General features: G+C 55.6%; 1 protein-coding gene across 1 annotated transcript in view; it reads right to left on the reverse strand.

The window, feature by feature from the left end:
* COL22A1 (collagen type XXII alpha 1 chain) overlaps positions 1-16,272 on the reverse strand; it is a 237,922-nt gene that overhangs the window by 79,090 nt on the left and 142,560 nt on the right. Inside the window, exons 28-36 of the mRNA XM_060035315.1 lie at positions 15,786-15,830; positions 15,275-15,328; positions 12,046-12,087; positions 9,307-9,339; positions 6,342-6,395; positions 6,015-6,068; positions 5,197-5,250; positions 3,369-3,422; positions 1,730-1,783 (exon numbers count right to left, since the gene is read on the reverse strand). Of these exons, the coding sequence (XP_059891298.1) occupies positions 1,730-1,783; positions 3,369-3,422; positions 5,197-5,250; positions 6,015-6,068; positions 6,342-6,395; positions 9,307-9,339; positions 12,046-12,087; positions 15,275-15,328; positions 15,786-15,830 (444 nt within the window). The remainder of the gene's footprint in view (positions 1-1,729; positions 1,784-3,368; positions 3,423-5,196; positions 5,251-6,014; positions 6,069-6,341; positions 6,396-9,306; positions 9,340-12,045; positions 12,088-15,274; positions 15,329-15,785; positions 15,831-16,272) is intronic.

Below are 16,272 nucleotides of genomic sequence, written 5' to 3' on the forward strand. Positions count from 1 at the left end.
ACAACCAGGATCTAATGAGGGAGCTGGGCTTGGAGTTTGCTCACCCTTTCTGACCACAAAGCCAGGAGCCCCGAAGCAGCCCTGGTTGTGGAACGCTGCGGGGTAACCAAGTGAGAGGCAGGAACTCCCTTTCCCAGGCAGGGCTCTCTCGGGCCTAGGCTGCAATCTGACCGCCTCCGACATTTGATGCAGAGGTGAGGTGAGGTACGATGTCCCAAGGAGGGGCAAAGCAAGGCATGGAGAGGACCTGTCTCCAGGCCCAGGGCGGGATCAGCTTCCACAAGCCTCAGGCCAGCCACTGGACACATCCTGCTGTCCGGGATTTTTACCACTTTGCAGAGCACCGGAGGGAAGTGCCCTTCCAAACGCAGCCCTGGGTCTTGGACCTCAGCCCAGGCTCCTGCTCAGACAAGCAGAAGTGTTTGGCTCCCCCTTGAGGCTGAATGAGCCAACAGTTCACAGCTTTTCTCATCGTTGCTCAACTGGTCCTCAAAAACCTCTTCTAACCCTCTTCTAAGCTCCTCCTAAGTGGTTAGTGCCCCACTTACGTCCCCGAATAGAGCCTAATCCTTCAGACATGGTGTAATCTAGGAAAACCCGATGGGCCAGGTTGTTTTCCCTCGCTTAAGGATATTTTCCACAGGTTGGCGGATCATTTTTCTCTGCAGTGAATCATTTTCCTCTCTGAAGTACGTGTTTTAAAACTGAGCCTTCCCACCAAAGTGTAAAATTTTGTTATTTATCCTTGTTGCATTTTGCCAAAATAGAAAAGATAAAATGATCACTCCTTTCAAAGGTCTCAGGCGAAGTGGACGTGAAGGGATTTGCATCAAGTTCAGACACTGCAGTGCCGGGAGGGGCCCTCTGCGGAGGAGGCATCGGGCGCCGTGGAGACGCCGAGACACCCGTTCCTGGAGGTGAAGCCTCACGTGGTGGCTCGAGACAGCGAACCGCCGTCAGCCCCCATCACCGGCTCTCTGCCGCGCCCTCTGACACATCAGTGCTTCAGTTCCTCCTTGCCACCTGTGCTCAGTGTCTCCATTTTACACACGAGAACATGCAGGTGTCAGAGGGTGCCTGCAGTCCGGGCTTCTCAGCTCCGGCGCTGCTGACATTCGGGACGGGCGCTCTGTGTTGAGAAGGGGGTGCCGTCCTGCGACAGTTTAGCAGAATCCCTGGTCTCCACCCACTAGATGCCAGTAGAAGTCAGGAGTACCCCTCCGAGACGCTTCCTAGAACGTGAGCTCGGGAAACGTGGCGTGGGATTGCGGAAGTCCACGGGACCTCCCTCTCTGCCCCCGGGGTGTTGGCGTTTTGGGGGGACACCGTGTCTCTCTTCTTCCTAATAAACAAAGCTCTTTCTTACAACTCAGGAAGGTTTAACTGTGCACACAAAGGTGTGGGAGGGCGAAGTTGGTGCGCTGAACTGAGAGAAAATGGACTTAGAGTCAGACCGACCAGCTCTGTGGTTCACTAGCTACAGGACGTAGGAGAGCTGAATTAATCTCTCAGAGCCTTGGTCCCCACCTCTGTCAAATGGGGATCCACCTACCCTATGGGTCCGCTGTGAGGGTTAAACAAGACGACTGCAGGGCCCCTCCCACCCTTCTGTTCAGAAGCCCTTCGGACCCTGGGTCCTAAACCAGGTCTGGGCAGAGCGGGCTCCTCCTTCCCTGCTTGAGAAGCTGAGAACAGCTGCTGTGTGCAGAGAGATCACACTGCACCTTACCTTCTCGCCGCGCTCCCCATCTTTCCCAGGGGGGCCTCTGGTGCCCGGGGGGCCCTGAAGAAAGAGGGGTTATTGACAAGGTGAAGTTCAAGAGTGCTGCCGCCCCCAGAGAAGGGCGATCAGCCCCTTTCAGTTAATGATTACAGCTCTGTCCCCACTCATCCCCCCCACCCCGGCTTAAATTCCTCGCCGCCACCTCCCCCAGCCTGCCTCAGCTGCTCCTCCCCTGGTCTGTCACTCAACCTGGAACACGAGACCTCTAACCACGCAGGCATGTGTTTCCTGGTGCCCTGCCCACCCTGGGCTACAGCTCTCAGAGGGGACCTCGGGGAGGATGAGGGTGACCTAAGAACACGGCCTTGGCATCATTGACCTGCTCCACCTGTGTCTTCAGAGTCCCCCAGAGGTTGAGTTTTTGAGACAAGGCTCAGGTGCAGGTGTTCCACGGAAGCACCAGCAGGGACATGAGAAAAAGGAGGACAGGCAGGGAGTGACACGTTCGTGTAACTGGAGCTCGGTCCCGCTGGGGGCTCTGGGGGCCAACGCAGGACACACACTCAGAGTGGCTCCACCAGGAGTGGAGAAGCTGGGCCGTTTATACACCCATCAGCCAGGGATGGCTCTGCTGGTGGGTGGTGCTCCTGGCCACGTGTCACGTGGCTGCACAGTGAGGTCTCTAAAAGCCATAGGAAACTCTCAGACAGAGGAATGCAACGTTGGCTCCTGGAAGTCTGTGGCTGGCACTGCAGTGGGGAGGGTGACATGGCACAGGCGAGGGTCCAGCAGTGTCCACGGCAACCACTAACCACATGACTCAGTCTCCCTGTGCCTCAGTCTCCCCCTGCATAAGATGCGGGCAATACTAATATCCGCCTCCCAGGGTCCCGCGGAGTCAATGAACGAACTCGTGCAAAGCCCTTACAACAGTGCCTGGCCCACATATATGCCCACATTTGTCCTCTGAACGGCTATGACTATTAACAGAAAGGCTGGTGACTGAACAGGACTGGTCTCAATCTATTTCAGGAGCACAATTCTCGGTTACCCTTGACTAGATGCCATTGGGTGTTTCATTGCACACGTTACAGCTGAAATCAACGTTCAGGTGGACCTTAAAGCTGGGGTCCTTAAAGCAGACCCCTGGGGCCCCCACGGGGGAAGCTGTCTCCCTAAGTCAAGTGCAGCAGGAGGTTAAGGGTGAACCTTTCATCTTGAAGATGAAAAAGCGGAGGTCTCCAGGAGCCCCTCACGGAGGCCCGACAGCCGGTTAGTGGCAGAGCTGTGGCCAGAACCTGGGCAGCCCAAAAGTCAGGGCCTCTTTCACTTCTGTAGGCTCATTTTGTTTCTTCCAAGGCAAACTCTGATGCTGATTCCAACATCAGTGATGCTCACAGCTTTCTGCAGTTACCATAGCTTCATTTACCACCCAGAGACCTCACGAGTTACCGAGAACCTCAGGTTGGTAACTTTCTAGGTGACTTCGTCGGGACATCAAGTTCTTCCATCTGTGAAATGGGAGTAAGGATGCCTACACCCCTGAGTTTTGTGGAGGATAAATGAGTTAACTCAGGAGATGGGCACTGTGGAGCCACAACCAGTGTTGGTGTCCCTGCCCTCTCCCCTTACCCCGATTACTCACCGCACTTCCTGGGGGGCCACTGGAACCAGGGGGACCTACAGGTCCAGGAGCGCCCTATTAAGAGACAAAAGAAGGTTAGAAAGGCCCAAGGTATTGATTATAAGCAGCTCCCCCAGTTTCCCTCCAAACCTGCCTTCTATTCAATTCTCCCTGATTTGCTGGAAACGTTTCTAACCTGAAACTCCCTCCACAGATAAGACGAACCTCCCGTCCGGGTGCACCCCAACTCGCCAAGCCTGAAAAGAGTGGGATTCCAGCACAGAGGTGGGAGACAGGAGAACAGAAGCAGCCTAGGACCTTCCTTAAGACCACAGCACATAGGCGGCAGAGGTGGAATGTGTGCTGGGCAGGGCGGGCAGAAAGGAAGGCCAGATCCAAACATGCACGTGTCTCGGGTGGGGTTTGGCCTCTATCCTCAGAGCCTGGCGGAAAGAAAACCCCCAAAATGGGACAAACTCTGCAGACCTGCGTTGCAGAGAAATATGCTCCGGGATAACGCAGGTCGACCGTAAGGGCATGAGCAAGCCTCGGGGACCAGAGAGAGGACGCGAGAGGCAGCCGTGGGCTGGACAGGAAGAGGCATCCCTGGAAACGGTGCCGGGAGGAACGACCCGGGCTTGGTGACCAACCGCTGGTGAAGGGCCGAGGGGGAGTTCACGGTGGGGATGGTGGCAGAAGCCTGAGCGGGCCTCAGCAGCACTGCTCTCGCCCTGGCTCCCTCTGAAGATGCCGGGGCTGCTCCGGCACTGACGGGGGGAAAGCTTGCGTGTGCGTGCGCGTGCGTATGCGTGCGCGTGCGTGTGTGCGTGCGTGTGCGTACCTGTGTTGGATCTGACTGGCGAATCAGGGCATGCTTCCTGGAGGAGGTGGATTTGAACACTGGTGGCTGGACGAGTGTATGACGGGAGAGGTGGATGAGGACATTCCAGATGGGTCACCGCCAGGGAGACGGGGACGCAGGGGACTCCCAGTACTGGGGCCTCCCCGCGCTTCTCCTGCCGCCCGCGCCCCTGCGCTCGGCTTCCCTCTCCCGCAGGCTGCGCTCGGGCGGGTCTCTCTCTGGGAGCACGGAGGAGCTGACCGCGAGCCCCTTCTCTGCGACGTCCACGCCGCCCAGCTCCCGGGGCTGACCCGTTCCCACTAAGTCACATGCACGGTGGGCTGGGCCGTGCGAGCAGACTGCAGCCGGGTACGTGGGGCCTGCAGTCCTGCCTGCCTGGCACTGCTGCTGCTCTAATGCCACCGCCCCTCCCGGAAGTCCCCGCGGGAGTCTGTCAGCTCCCTGGAGAAGCCTGGGCTCGGGGCTCCGCTCCGGTAAACGCAACGCTAGTCAGAGCTCAGGGGCACGAGTGCCGACCCACGGAGATGGTGGGCCAGGAGCAGCGAGCGCGTGAGGGTACCCGTGTGCTTGTCTTCCTGGAGTTGCCAGAACTGCATTTATATGTGTGCACGTCCTTATACGGGTGTACATATGTGTGTGCGCATCACGGTGCGTGTGCATCTCGGTTTCCAAACGTGTGGATGTGCACGTGGGCGTGCTTCTCAGAGGGACAAACCCGTCTGCGTGTGTCCACGTGTGCGCCACCCATGTGTGTGCGGGAGACTCCTTTCGGGGCTGGCATGTGGACGAAGCCCTGAGATGCTGGGAACGTGGCAGAGGCCGGCACGTCTCTGGTCCTGGCTGCTCAGGAGGCTCCGGCCCCGGCCAGCCCTCTAGCGTGGACGGCGCTTTCCCGGCCCCCTCCTCACACTCTGCCCAGAGCTGGGAGCCCGGGCAGGGGCAGGTGCTTGGCCCAGAACCCCTCCTGTGGGACCCGGGAGGACTCACGGGGTTCCCAGCTGCTCCGGGCGGCCCCTGCGCGCCTTCCTGTCCCTTGGCACCCTGCACGGGAAACAAAACGGGGAGGTGAGAAGCCACAGGCAACGCCGTCCTCGGCCCCATGCGGGGACGTCAGGGCACCTTCGTCATCAGAATTAGGTGATCCGAACTGAAGGACAGAGATCACGGCTCCTGGCCTCCGCTATCGTACTCCGTCTTCCCCACCCCCGGGACAGCAGCACCCACCCTTTATCTTGACGTGAACAATATTCAGAGGGACAGCCTGGCCCGGGGCACACAGCCAGCCGGCGGCCCGTGGCCTCTGAGCCCAGACAGGCCGCTCCCACGGAACTCTCAGAGAACACCAACGACTGCCCAACAAAGAGCCAGTTACGAAGCCAAAACTGAGGGAAATGCGATCCAGACGCGAACACACACTAGGCGTCACGTAAACTGCAGCTGCCAGTCGGGGCTGGGAGGGAGGAGGGCACCTCCCGCCGCTGAAAAGCCTCGGGGAGCCCTGGTCCCCAGCACGGCCGCGGCTGCACAGAGTCGGGGAGGGAGTGCGTGGCGGGAGGCCAGCACACCGACACCTCAGCGACAAAGCAGCGACATCCTGGGCCCCAGAGGCGGGGCCCGCCCCCGGGGGCTGCCCTTTGGGGCGCTTTGTGAGGTCCTCTCTGCCCCAGGGCACTGGACTCACAGTCCCGGCAATGCCCCCTGGTGGACACTCCAGGAATGCCAGGTGAGAGGGGCCAGCGAGGGATGGAGGCGCTGGCGGGGCTTTCGGGTCTAGGAGCCAACAGGTGGACAGAGAGTTTTCTTACCGGTGGTCCAATGGGTCCCCGAGGCCCCAGTTCTCCAGGATGACCCTGTGATCCCTGAAATGAAACAACCTATCAATGGACTAGGTCACACCCCTGCTCCGGGCAGATGGGGGAGGTATGGACACGTGCAATGGGCATAATTTGAGATCCACGGAGGGGGCGTCCTTGGACCCCTAAGGGAGGAGGAAGGGGCCACATTCAGTTCAGGGAGCTCCTGTGTGCAGTTCAGAGCTGCAGCCGCTCAGCCCTCAGACGTCCCGTCTAACCAGCCGCCCAGAGTGAGGGGCGAGGGGCAGGGGCACAGGGCGCAGAGCCCAGGGCACTCACCGCTTCCCCAGGCGCGCCGGGATTGCCCTTCTCTCCTTTGGGCCCTTGTTCTCCCTGTCGGTGGGGAAGCAGAGTACAGCAGACATGCTCAGCCCACCCTCAGGTCAGGCCGCACGGACCTGCCTGTCCTGCACACGCCCCTTCGTTGGAGGAGAAGCCAGCACCGCCAGCAACTGCCCTTTGCAGGTTCCACGCCGCTTTCTACTCACGCGTGGGCAGATTTTGGAGACCTTGCCCCCGAGGCTCCTGCCTGCCCTCCCCCAAGCTCATCACTGATCCCCGAGTTAGTGTCTGCACGGCCCTGGGCTGGGGGCGTCACTCCCTCTGCACCAGCTGTTGAGTGGAATCTGCACAGTACACCTCGGAGAGCCTGGATTAAATGAGGTTGCTCTTGCAAGCTCATTCCTTCTAGAATCTCCATTTCCCACCAGCTCAGAAGAACGCACTCTGGCTCCGGTCACCAGACAACAATACCCTTATTTCTAGCATGGTTTCCTCCTAGAAAAGTTCCCGTGGGGGGCTGGGGGATTTGCAAAATTCTTTTGTCTGGTCCACAAGTCACTGGAGATACAGTCTGCAGAGATGAAAGGGCTTACGGGATGCACTCGGGTGACGCACAGGGAAGGAGCCTGCACACGCTTTCTGCCAGCTGGGGGAAGGAACAGTGGGTGGCAGGAAGCGGGCTCAGGAACCAGGAGTGGGCAGGCCAGGACAGAGGAGAGACCCTGGGGACTCACAGGCAAGATGCTCAAGGCATTTCTACCCAGGGCCTGAGAGCCGGGAGGCAGAGTCTGCACTGCAGGGGCGCACACTCGGTGCCCATCAGTAGCTGCTGAATGCTGAATGCGGGAGCGTCGTTCTCCCCCAAATGCCCCCTTGGCGATGTCAGCCCAGCCAAATCCCCTCTCTGGGCTCAGCAGACGCAGGGCCCTGGCTGGGCGTCTGGGAATCCTTTGCAGGCTGAGGGGGTGGAGTCAGGCCGCCTTCCCGAGGCGGCTGCTTCTAAACCAGTTACAAAGCCTCACTTAAGTTCTTAACCAGTGTCTCCAAGCCTGAGGCTGCCTGGCCCTCCCTCCTCCAGCTAAGGAATGGGCTCCCTTCTCCTCTCTGACATCTCCAGACCTGCTCACCATCTCACAGCCCCTGCTCTGCTCTCCGCAAACGGCCATCACCCTGCTACCTCGAGGCCTCCCCGCTGGGGTCCCTGACATCCCCAGAAGGTTTCTCAACCCTGGAGTGGCAGGAAGAGGGGCTCTCCTTCCAGCCCTCCTCCCCCTTTTTATTCCCCTTCTTAATCATGCTGCAAACTTTCCGGCCCCTCCAAATTTCGCGGCCCCTCCCCGTGTGCAGGGGCTGGAAGGCACACAGCTGGGAGCAAGGAGAAATCAAACAGAAGAACATCTTTCAGAACCATCAATACAACACGGTTACCATGGCAATGAGGCAGCCCCAGAGGGATTCATGCAACAATCCACAATGAATCTTTTTTTTTTTTTTTTTCATGGACACAGGCTCCTTGCTTTGCATCTGAAAGTGACTTCCTGGTTTCTGCACAGCTCCGACCCTGCAGGAAGGTGGTACCACTGCGATTCAAAGAGGAGGCTGGGCAGACCTCCGGCTCTCTCTCAGTCCCTTCCCATGGGAGCACCTTGGAAATCATCTTTTATGGAGCAATTCCTTTAAGCAGAGGCTGGATGTGCAGGTCTGCCTCAAGATCTGGGGACTCAGGGTGGGCGTGAGGGAGGGAGACCCAGAGGCATCGGGTAGGTGCGTGTGGTCCTGGAAGAGGAAGACGGTGGGGCTCGGCCAGGGCCTCGTGGCTGACAACCAAGTCTCAATTGCTAAGTCCAGGAAGGCCTTTTGCAAGGAGCTTCACTCCTCCGAGCCACGGGCCATCCCTGGGCACAGGGGCGGTCACAGCGATGCCTGCATTGCACCTGCCGCGTTCGAGGCTCTGCCGCCTTGTCCCTTTGAGCCCTTCCTCTGAGAGAGGAGAGGACCCAGCCTGCTCCCCCCGCATCTCCCAGCACTTCTGCAGCCGCACTGCCCCGTGACGGCCCTCTCGCCCTTGCTTCCTCCTACGAAACAGCTCAAAATCATCCTCCCACTTCCGCAGTGATTCCGGCACCGACTCAGCCTCTCTCTCTCTACTCTGTTCTTTTCCATCAGATACAGGGTCCTTTTGAGCTTCTTAAGTCACAGCTACTTAAGCGTGGAAACAGGTGGATCCTCCACACAAGCCCCTCCGCCGCCGCGCGTGGTGCAGCCTGTCAAGTCCTAACAGCGGGAGAACCACGTCCCTGAGAGCAAAGGAGCCACAGGAGGCCGTTTGCTGACCTCAGGGCAGGCAGAGCCCCTGAATGCGCTTATTTCCACAGGGGCTGCTCGTGGAGAGAGGAGGGAAAGGTTCCTGGAGGCTGCAGCCATGGCGAGCATCCTTTTCGGTCAAGCGTCTTCATCTTCACAAGAAGCCACAGCTGTCCCCCCACCAGCCACCCTCCACGCAGGCTGGGTCCCCTCCGGCCTCCGAACTGCCCCTCTCAACCTGTCCCTTCGAGGCCCTCCAGGCCCGGGGCCCCTCACTGCAGACACCCACTGAACTGCCTGCTCTGCCCTTTGGTCTTCTGCCAGCCCACATGACTCTGTCCTGCTCGGAACCACCAGCCACTCTCTGTGTAGTGAGGAGGTAACTTTACCCAAAGAGAGGGCTGGCCTTCGCCCTTGGCTACTGGCAGGCAGCCTCCAGGCCCCTGGAACCTCCTGTCCGACCCTGGAGCTGGTTCCTCGCAGGGTCTGTCCCCACTGGCTGCCAGGACAAGGTCGGGAAGCCCAGATGCCTGGCAGCGACTGGGACGCAGGGGCTGAGAGTTAGGACACAGCCCGGGCCCAGCTCCCAGAGCCCCCGGGGACATCGCGAGCCAGGCTGGGGGACACCGTGCAGCCCCAAGGAGCCGCTGCTACTTACCGGCATCCCTGGGTGCGGCGTGAACGGGGACGTCTGAAAAGGAAACCAGAAATGAGAAGGACGTGAATTGACGTTAAGAATCTGCCTCTGACAGATTTACCGAGTAAAAGAATACAGCCCCGAGGGCTCCTTTAACGATGACGAGTTTTGACAGTTAGGATCCCGTGCTCCTTTCAAGTCCCTGAGCAGGTATTAAATCCGGGAAGCACAGTGGTTAGCTGTGGGAACGCTGGAGTCCCGCAGCCTGCGCTCAAAGCCTGTCACCTCCACCTTAAACTGTGTGACCTCGGACACCTGCCAGCTTCTCTGCTCTCATCGGTGAAATGGGATGACACAGTCTCCTCTCAGGGTATGGCGGGGCCGAAACGGAAGAATCCACGCGAGTAATCAGAGCTGTGCCTGGACCGCTGGACCCCTCCACCACCAGCGGCTGCTGGCAACGACGCAGGTGACAAGGAAGCCAGGCTGCGGGACTCAGCTCTGGGCCCAGGGAGCCCAGCTGATGCAAACTCTCTGTCCCAGCAGCTGAGGACCCCATGGACTGGCCCCCGCACGGCCGTCCCTCTGCGTTGCATGAATACTTCCCAGGCAGCCTGCTTCCTCCCATCTCAAAGCTCCCGCACCCGCCGCTCCCCTGGCCTGGAACGCGCTTCCCTTCTCCTTTACCTGACTGACCAAGCCCACCCTTCAGAGCTCGTGTTTGAATGTCCTGTCTTCAGAGATCTCCCTCCCCCTGCACCACTCAAATATAAATGAGGCCCCCTTGCTATGCACCTGCTCTTTGCCGCCACAGCATTTACTATGATTTGCAGGATCCGTGTGTCTGGGCCGTCACGTGACTAGAGTGTACCTCCCTGACGAGGCTCTGCCAATGTCTGGCTCACAGCAGGTGCTCAAATATAAGTGAGCGGACAAAAGGACGTCGTGGATTCTAGTCCAAAAACGCAATGAATTCAACAAGGAGGGAAAAAAGGGGATTTCCTACACCGTGCCCTCCATCTCTCCAAACCCCAGTCTCGTCCCCAAAAGAAAACACTGTTTTTCAGTTTAGCATATTTTAGACCCATTTGTATCTATTTCCAATTGCAATTATGAATGTATAGGAATGCGTAACTTTGCACGAGAGTTATACAAATAAGAACAGCAAGCATTATTTATGGCTGTTGATATGTGTTAACTCATCTATTCCTCACAGTAAAAGAAGCAGTTTTATCTGTTTTTGCCCTTTTTTTATACGTAAGAAGATTGAAGGTCAGAGAAAGAAATTTCTTAATGAAGTTCACACGGCCAGTGAATGCTGGACATCACGCAGGTGGGCTGCAGAGCCCGTGTTAGCCTGCACACACGCCGTAATTCATAAATTAGTTTTGCTACTTAACTTTTCTGGAATATTGGCATCTATTTAAAGCCATATGCATAGTGCACGTGTGTGTGTTTAATTTTTATGAAGTAGGATTCCATGATACACATATTCCGTGGTTTAGTTAATTCTTTGCTTCTGGTCATGTAGGTTGCCTGTGATTTTTCATGATAAGCAACAGCACAATGTAAATCCTTGTACGTGATTTTTTAAATACACACAGTGCAAATAATTCTTCGGGCTAGATGCCTAGGAATGGAGTCTCTAAGCTGATGGTTAGACAGACACTTTACGATATGTTAATACCAAGTAACCTCTCAAATAAGCGTTACCACTATGCCTCCAACCAAAAGGCGGTGTTCATTCCCTGCAAACTTGCCTACGTTAAATATTACCAGTCTTAAACAACAATGTTACACGGCCAGTTCTGACTCTAAATTTGACTCTGAAATACTTGCTGTGTCTCATTTTGAGGGGCCTGTGTGTGGGGAGAAAACAGTGGTGGCATCGTGATGTAACACAGAGAAGACCACGGAGGGCCCATCTTAGTCACACTGCAGATGGGGTTTCTGGGTGTTCAGGCTCTCTCATCTCCTGCCCTCCACATGAGGCAGTCCCCTGTTGTAGCTACTAAATGACCAATCCCTACTTGCCCCGCCATGGCCAGCATCATGGCCACGTTCACCTCCCCCAAAATCATCCGATCAAAGCACAGAATATCAAGGCAGGGAAGAAACATTCACATAAAAAAAAAATGCAAACTATATTCACATATTTATATAGCCTTCGTTTTTTTTTTTTAAATTTAGTATTTATTATGTACCAGAAACTGTGCACTGTAGCTTGTATTATTTCAGTGAATTTTCACTACAAATGCACAAGATAGCTATAGGTATAACATTTTTTCTTAACAGACGAGAAGACCAAGTCTTTTTGACGTTAAATAACGTGTCTAAGACCGCAGTGCTGGTGAATGGCACAGCCGGGATTCAAACCCACTTTTATCCTGGCTCCAAAGCCCACGCTGTTACTACTCACCCCGAGCTCACAACGCCCACCTTCAGACACGCGAAGGGTAGAAGCGCGAGTCGTGGCTGTGTATCTGTGCTGTAGTCTTACCCTGGACAAACGGCTTCTTGTCTCTGGACCTCTGTTTCCCCATAGGCAAGAGGTGGGTATGTCCGCTCAGGGTCTAGCCAGTGTTCTAATAAACAGTAACCGTGCTTGCTGACAAAAATCAATCAGTAAGCACAAGGTGGTTCCTAGTGAAGCTTACGCAGTTTTGGATTACAGGACCTGACAACCTCCCTTAAAAAGATACTTATAACTAAGTGGTATGTGTGAAGAAGGAGAAAGGGTTAGAAGCAGAGTTAACTTACAGTTCCAGGTAATCCCGGGGGGCCTGCTGGACCCGTTTCACCCTAGATGAAGAAATGGAAAATAAATTACCACTAACCCTCTGCCAGCTCTGCCTGTCCCGGGATACCTTTCCCAAGACAACAGAATCCCCCACCCCACATCTACCTGATAGATAGATAGATTCCAAGTTATAAAATACTGCAGACACATCAGAACTTTATTTTGAGAAGTGTCTATGCTGGTGTGTGTAGCTGTAGATCGTCTATATCACTAAGTACTATTCCATGGTGCACATGGAAATAAAGTGATCCATGATCCAACTTTTTTTTAAAGTATAAAATACTTCTTTTTTATTTACACCTTTAACAGATAACCAATTGTTTAAAGCAAAAACAGTAACAATGTACTATAGGTGTGAGAACACAGGTAGAAGTAAATGTATGACAACAATGGCACAAAAGCTAAAAGGGAGAAATGAAGATATACTGTTATATGGTTCGTACATTTATACATGAAGTGGTATACTACCACTTAGAGATTTAGTTGTGGTAAGTTAAAGACGTCTACTAGAAACTTCAAAGCAATCACTAAAATAAAACAAAGGAGAGACAGAACTAATTAACCAACGAAGGTAATAAAATGGACACGATCCACCTCCCTGTTGATGACATTTACGTGATTTCCCACCTGCTGCAGCCATAGTGTGGTGCCGCCAACCTCCCCACGCTGTGCACTGGAGCCCAAGGGCTTGAGCGCCCTTAGGAACTCCCCTGGGCCCTGCCCCACCCTCTTCGAAGGGGACAGGCTCTTCTCAGGGGCCTGATGGGTGACTATGACATTCCTGTAAACAGCACAGGCTTGGGAGTTGAATCACCTGAGCTTGAAACCTAACTCTACCATCTTATATATGCTATTCTACTTCCGTCAGCTCGTCTTCCTCTGCGCAAAATAATGACAATAGTACGTCCAGCTCACAGCATCATCTGGGGGCTGAGTGAGATCGTCAGCGAGGGCCCACTGAGGAGAAAATTGTTACTACATTTGCCCCGAGGAAAAGAGGTCACTGGCTACTCCACCAGGAGGTGCGGTCCCCAAAGCCCGTCATCCCGTGTGAGCCACGATGGTGTCAGGACATGGATGTTGAGGCCCAGGTGTGTTCCGAGCAGCCCAGGGTCAGAACAGCCCCCTGTTGCGGGCCTGGGTCCACTCATGGTTATTAGCGGACAAATGAATGAATAAAGTTGGCTTAGAGAGAGGAAAGGCTGCTCTTAGTAACAATAATATGATAATAAAATGTAGTTACACAGTCTTCTATGATTATTTCTATGGTTATATAGGATTTAACCGCAGGTACAACTTACTTTTCTACAGGCATTAACGCCTCTAATCTCCGTCTAAATGCCTGTAACAGAGGTGCTTCCGTGCTCCCATTCCACGGAAGCTACCACGCTCACTCACCTGCCCAAAGTCACACAGCCAGCAAATGGCTCAGGCTGGCTTTAAACTCAGAATCCAAGTCCTGAACTACTCACTGTGCAGCATTTCCCTGACTAAAGTTCCAGAAGCTTCAGAGAGAAGAACCCTTTCTCAGCGCTATTTGCATTATCTGAGTTTACCCGATTCTCTTGACACTGTCGACCTCGTGCTCCAAAACCAATCTCATCCAAACCAATTTACCCTCCATTAAAACGTCCAAATGACCAAAGCTGAGCGTGTCCCAGTGGAACGTATGAATAGACATAAACAAGAAGAGGGTTGGAGAGCGGCTCTAACCCCGAGAGCCTCAAGGCCACCTTTCTGGAAAAGCCCCTCCCCCCGCCCCCAGGGCTGCGGGGTGAAGGAAGGGCCAGTGGGCCACAGCCCAGGCAGCTCTCTGACTCAGAGGAAGATGCTTGGCTGGAGAAGGGTCTTTGAGTTTTGCAGTTAATGTGACCGGCCTCGGTTCCCATCCCAGCTTCTCCGTAGTTTAACTCTCTGAGCGCTAGCTGACACAGACGCAGTATCACCCTACTTTCCAAGATGCCCTGGGGACAAAATTCTCACAATGGCTGGTGGGGAGAAAGTGGACCAGAGAACTGAGGCAGGGGTGCTCAAGGCACAGTCAGAAGGGGGCAGTGTTGCCTGAATGTCTTATTTTAGGTTTTTTATTTTGACCAGAATTGTCTGTTATTACATATTTCTCTAGGGGAAAAGAAAAGCAGGCCAGATTCTTCGGAAGCTTGAATGTGATTCTGCTGTGGCCCTGGCAACTCTGCCAAAGCAATAACACGGGCTTAATGGTCTCGCTGAGTCCTCTGCATTCTGGAAATGAGTTTCTCAAATAAAAACTGCTTTCTGAAAAGTCCAGGAGAGCAGCAGGCCTGAATGGCTCACCCACCAAAGCTCTTTCCATTCCAGGATCTCTATTTATAGATCGCAGGTCTGTCCAGAACAAAGCCCTCAGCCTTCAGCCCGAGAGAGGGGGACGGGAGTTGAGAAAGGTTGAGGGCAGGACCCTGGAGGGGACGAGCGTGCAAACATGGGAGAACAAGGTGACAGCACCGTGCCGGACAGGGGCACCAGGGCCCCTCGGGGGTGTGGCCGCTCCTCAGGTTCCCCTCGGGCCAGGCTGGTGTGAGGTGAGGACCTGGTCAGAGCCAGGACGCTGGGCCCAGACTGAGGTCAGGTCTTGGCTCCACCACCCTCCATTCACGCAGCCCTGGGAAAGCGGCTTGGCCTTTCTGTGCCTCCGTTTCCTCCTTTATAAACTGGGGGTGTTGCTGATAACATGACCCCTCTCCGGTTGTCACGAGTGTCACCTAAGTCACTACACGTGCAGTGCTTCCCACGATCCTGGCACACAGCGGGCCCCGACCCCCGTGGGCTGGCTCCTGAAGGCTGACTGTATTCATTATTCTCCACCATTTCACAGAACAGACTCGAGCATCCACCGATGTCGGTATCCGTGAGGGCTCCTGGGACCACCTGCCCGCGGATTCGCCTTGTGTCAGCATCACGCAGGGAGGCAGCAAGGGAGGCACAAGGCGGCCAGCAAGGGAGGCACAAGGCGGCCAGCAAGGGAGGCACAAGGAGGTCAGATGAGATGCTCAGAACCATATGCCAGGTAGAACCAGGACTGTACGCCAGGCCACCACTGTGACTCCAAGGAGTTGCCCTCTCCACGGAACCGCAGGCAATGCACAGAAACTACAGAAGGGAGACTCTGCGGCTCACGGACCGGATGACCAGGACAACGACAGGAGCTCCTACCTTTGCACCTCGGTCACCTTTCGGTCCCGGGAGTCCCAGTTCCCCTTTCTCTCCCTACAGAGGAAGATAAAATTAGGAAACATTAGCACTCACCTGAGTGTAACGGCCGCCTCTTCCAGGTGAGAGCAAGGGGACCTTGGGCAAAGTATTGTGTTTTTCTTCCCAACCTGCCCTGCCGTGGTGAAAACCAAGTTCAAGGGACAGCCTGTCAGGTGCGTGTGAAGCACCGAATTCTGCACCTGACAGGTAACAGCCCCAACCGTTCCCACACATTTCACCTGAAGCTGCTCCACCCTTTTCAGAGAGACCCCGCAGCCACCGTCCTTCTGCTCCAGCCCTCGGACCAGAGCGGCCTGATCCCCTTCCTTTTCTCTTCCATGAACGCTGAGGAAATACGCTCTAATCCCAGCCTGAATCACCACCCATCCCCCCAGGGTCGAAGACTGCAAAGGGGGCTTCTCTACCGGGCACAGGCACGTGGCCCTGCTGGGAAGACACTGCTGCCACTCACCTGTTCTCCTTTCTCTCCCCTCACGCCTGGGAGCCCTGCCTGTCCCTGTGGAAAGAACACGGCGTCCCTGTTCAGTGGGCTCTCAGCAAGGGGGCTCTCCCGTGGTCCAGGGTGAGGGAACTGTGCTCTCTACCGCCTGCCGTCCGGCCCCCCAGACACGTCTGGCTCAGCGGGGGTAACGTGGAAAGCAAATTCGAGCGAGTCTGCTCATGGGGAGTCCCCACATGGCCCTCACTTTGCTACTCCCTCCCCGGGAAGCCCTGTTTCGCCTCTCTTGCTGTCTGACTCCTCATTCCTCTGGATCAGCCACGAGGTCACCTCTGGCCCCGTCTCCTGACATCCCCCAAGTCTGAGCGAGAGGGACTCCTATGCCCCCCCCACCTGCATGGCCCCACTCGCTGCACCTGTTCAACTGCTCTTGGCAGTGGTGGTGACCCCAGTACCCACCACAGCGACAGATGCGTAGGACATGCCGACCATCATGGGG

The sequence above is a fragment of the Delphinus delphis genome, chromosome 17 (assembly GCF_949987515.2).
Source record: "Delphinus delphis chromosome 17, mDelDel1.2, whole genome shotgun sequence".
Lineage (NCBI taxonomy): Eukaryota > Metazoa > Chordata > Mammalia > Artiodactyla > Delphinidae > Delphinus > Delphinus delphis.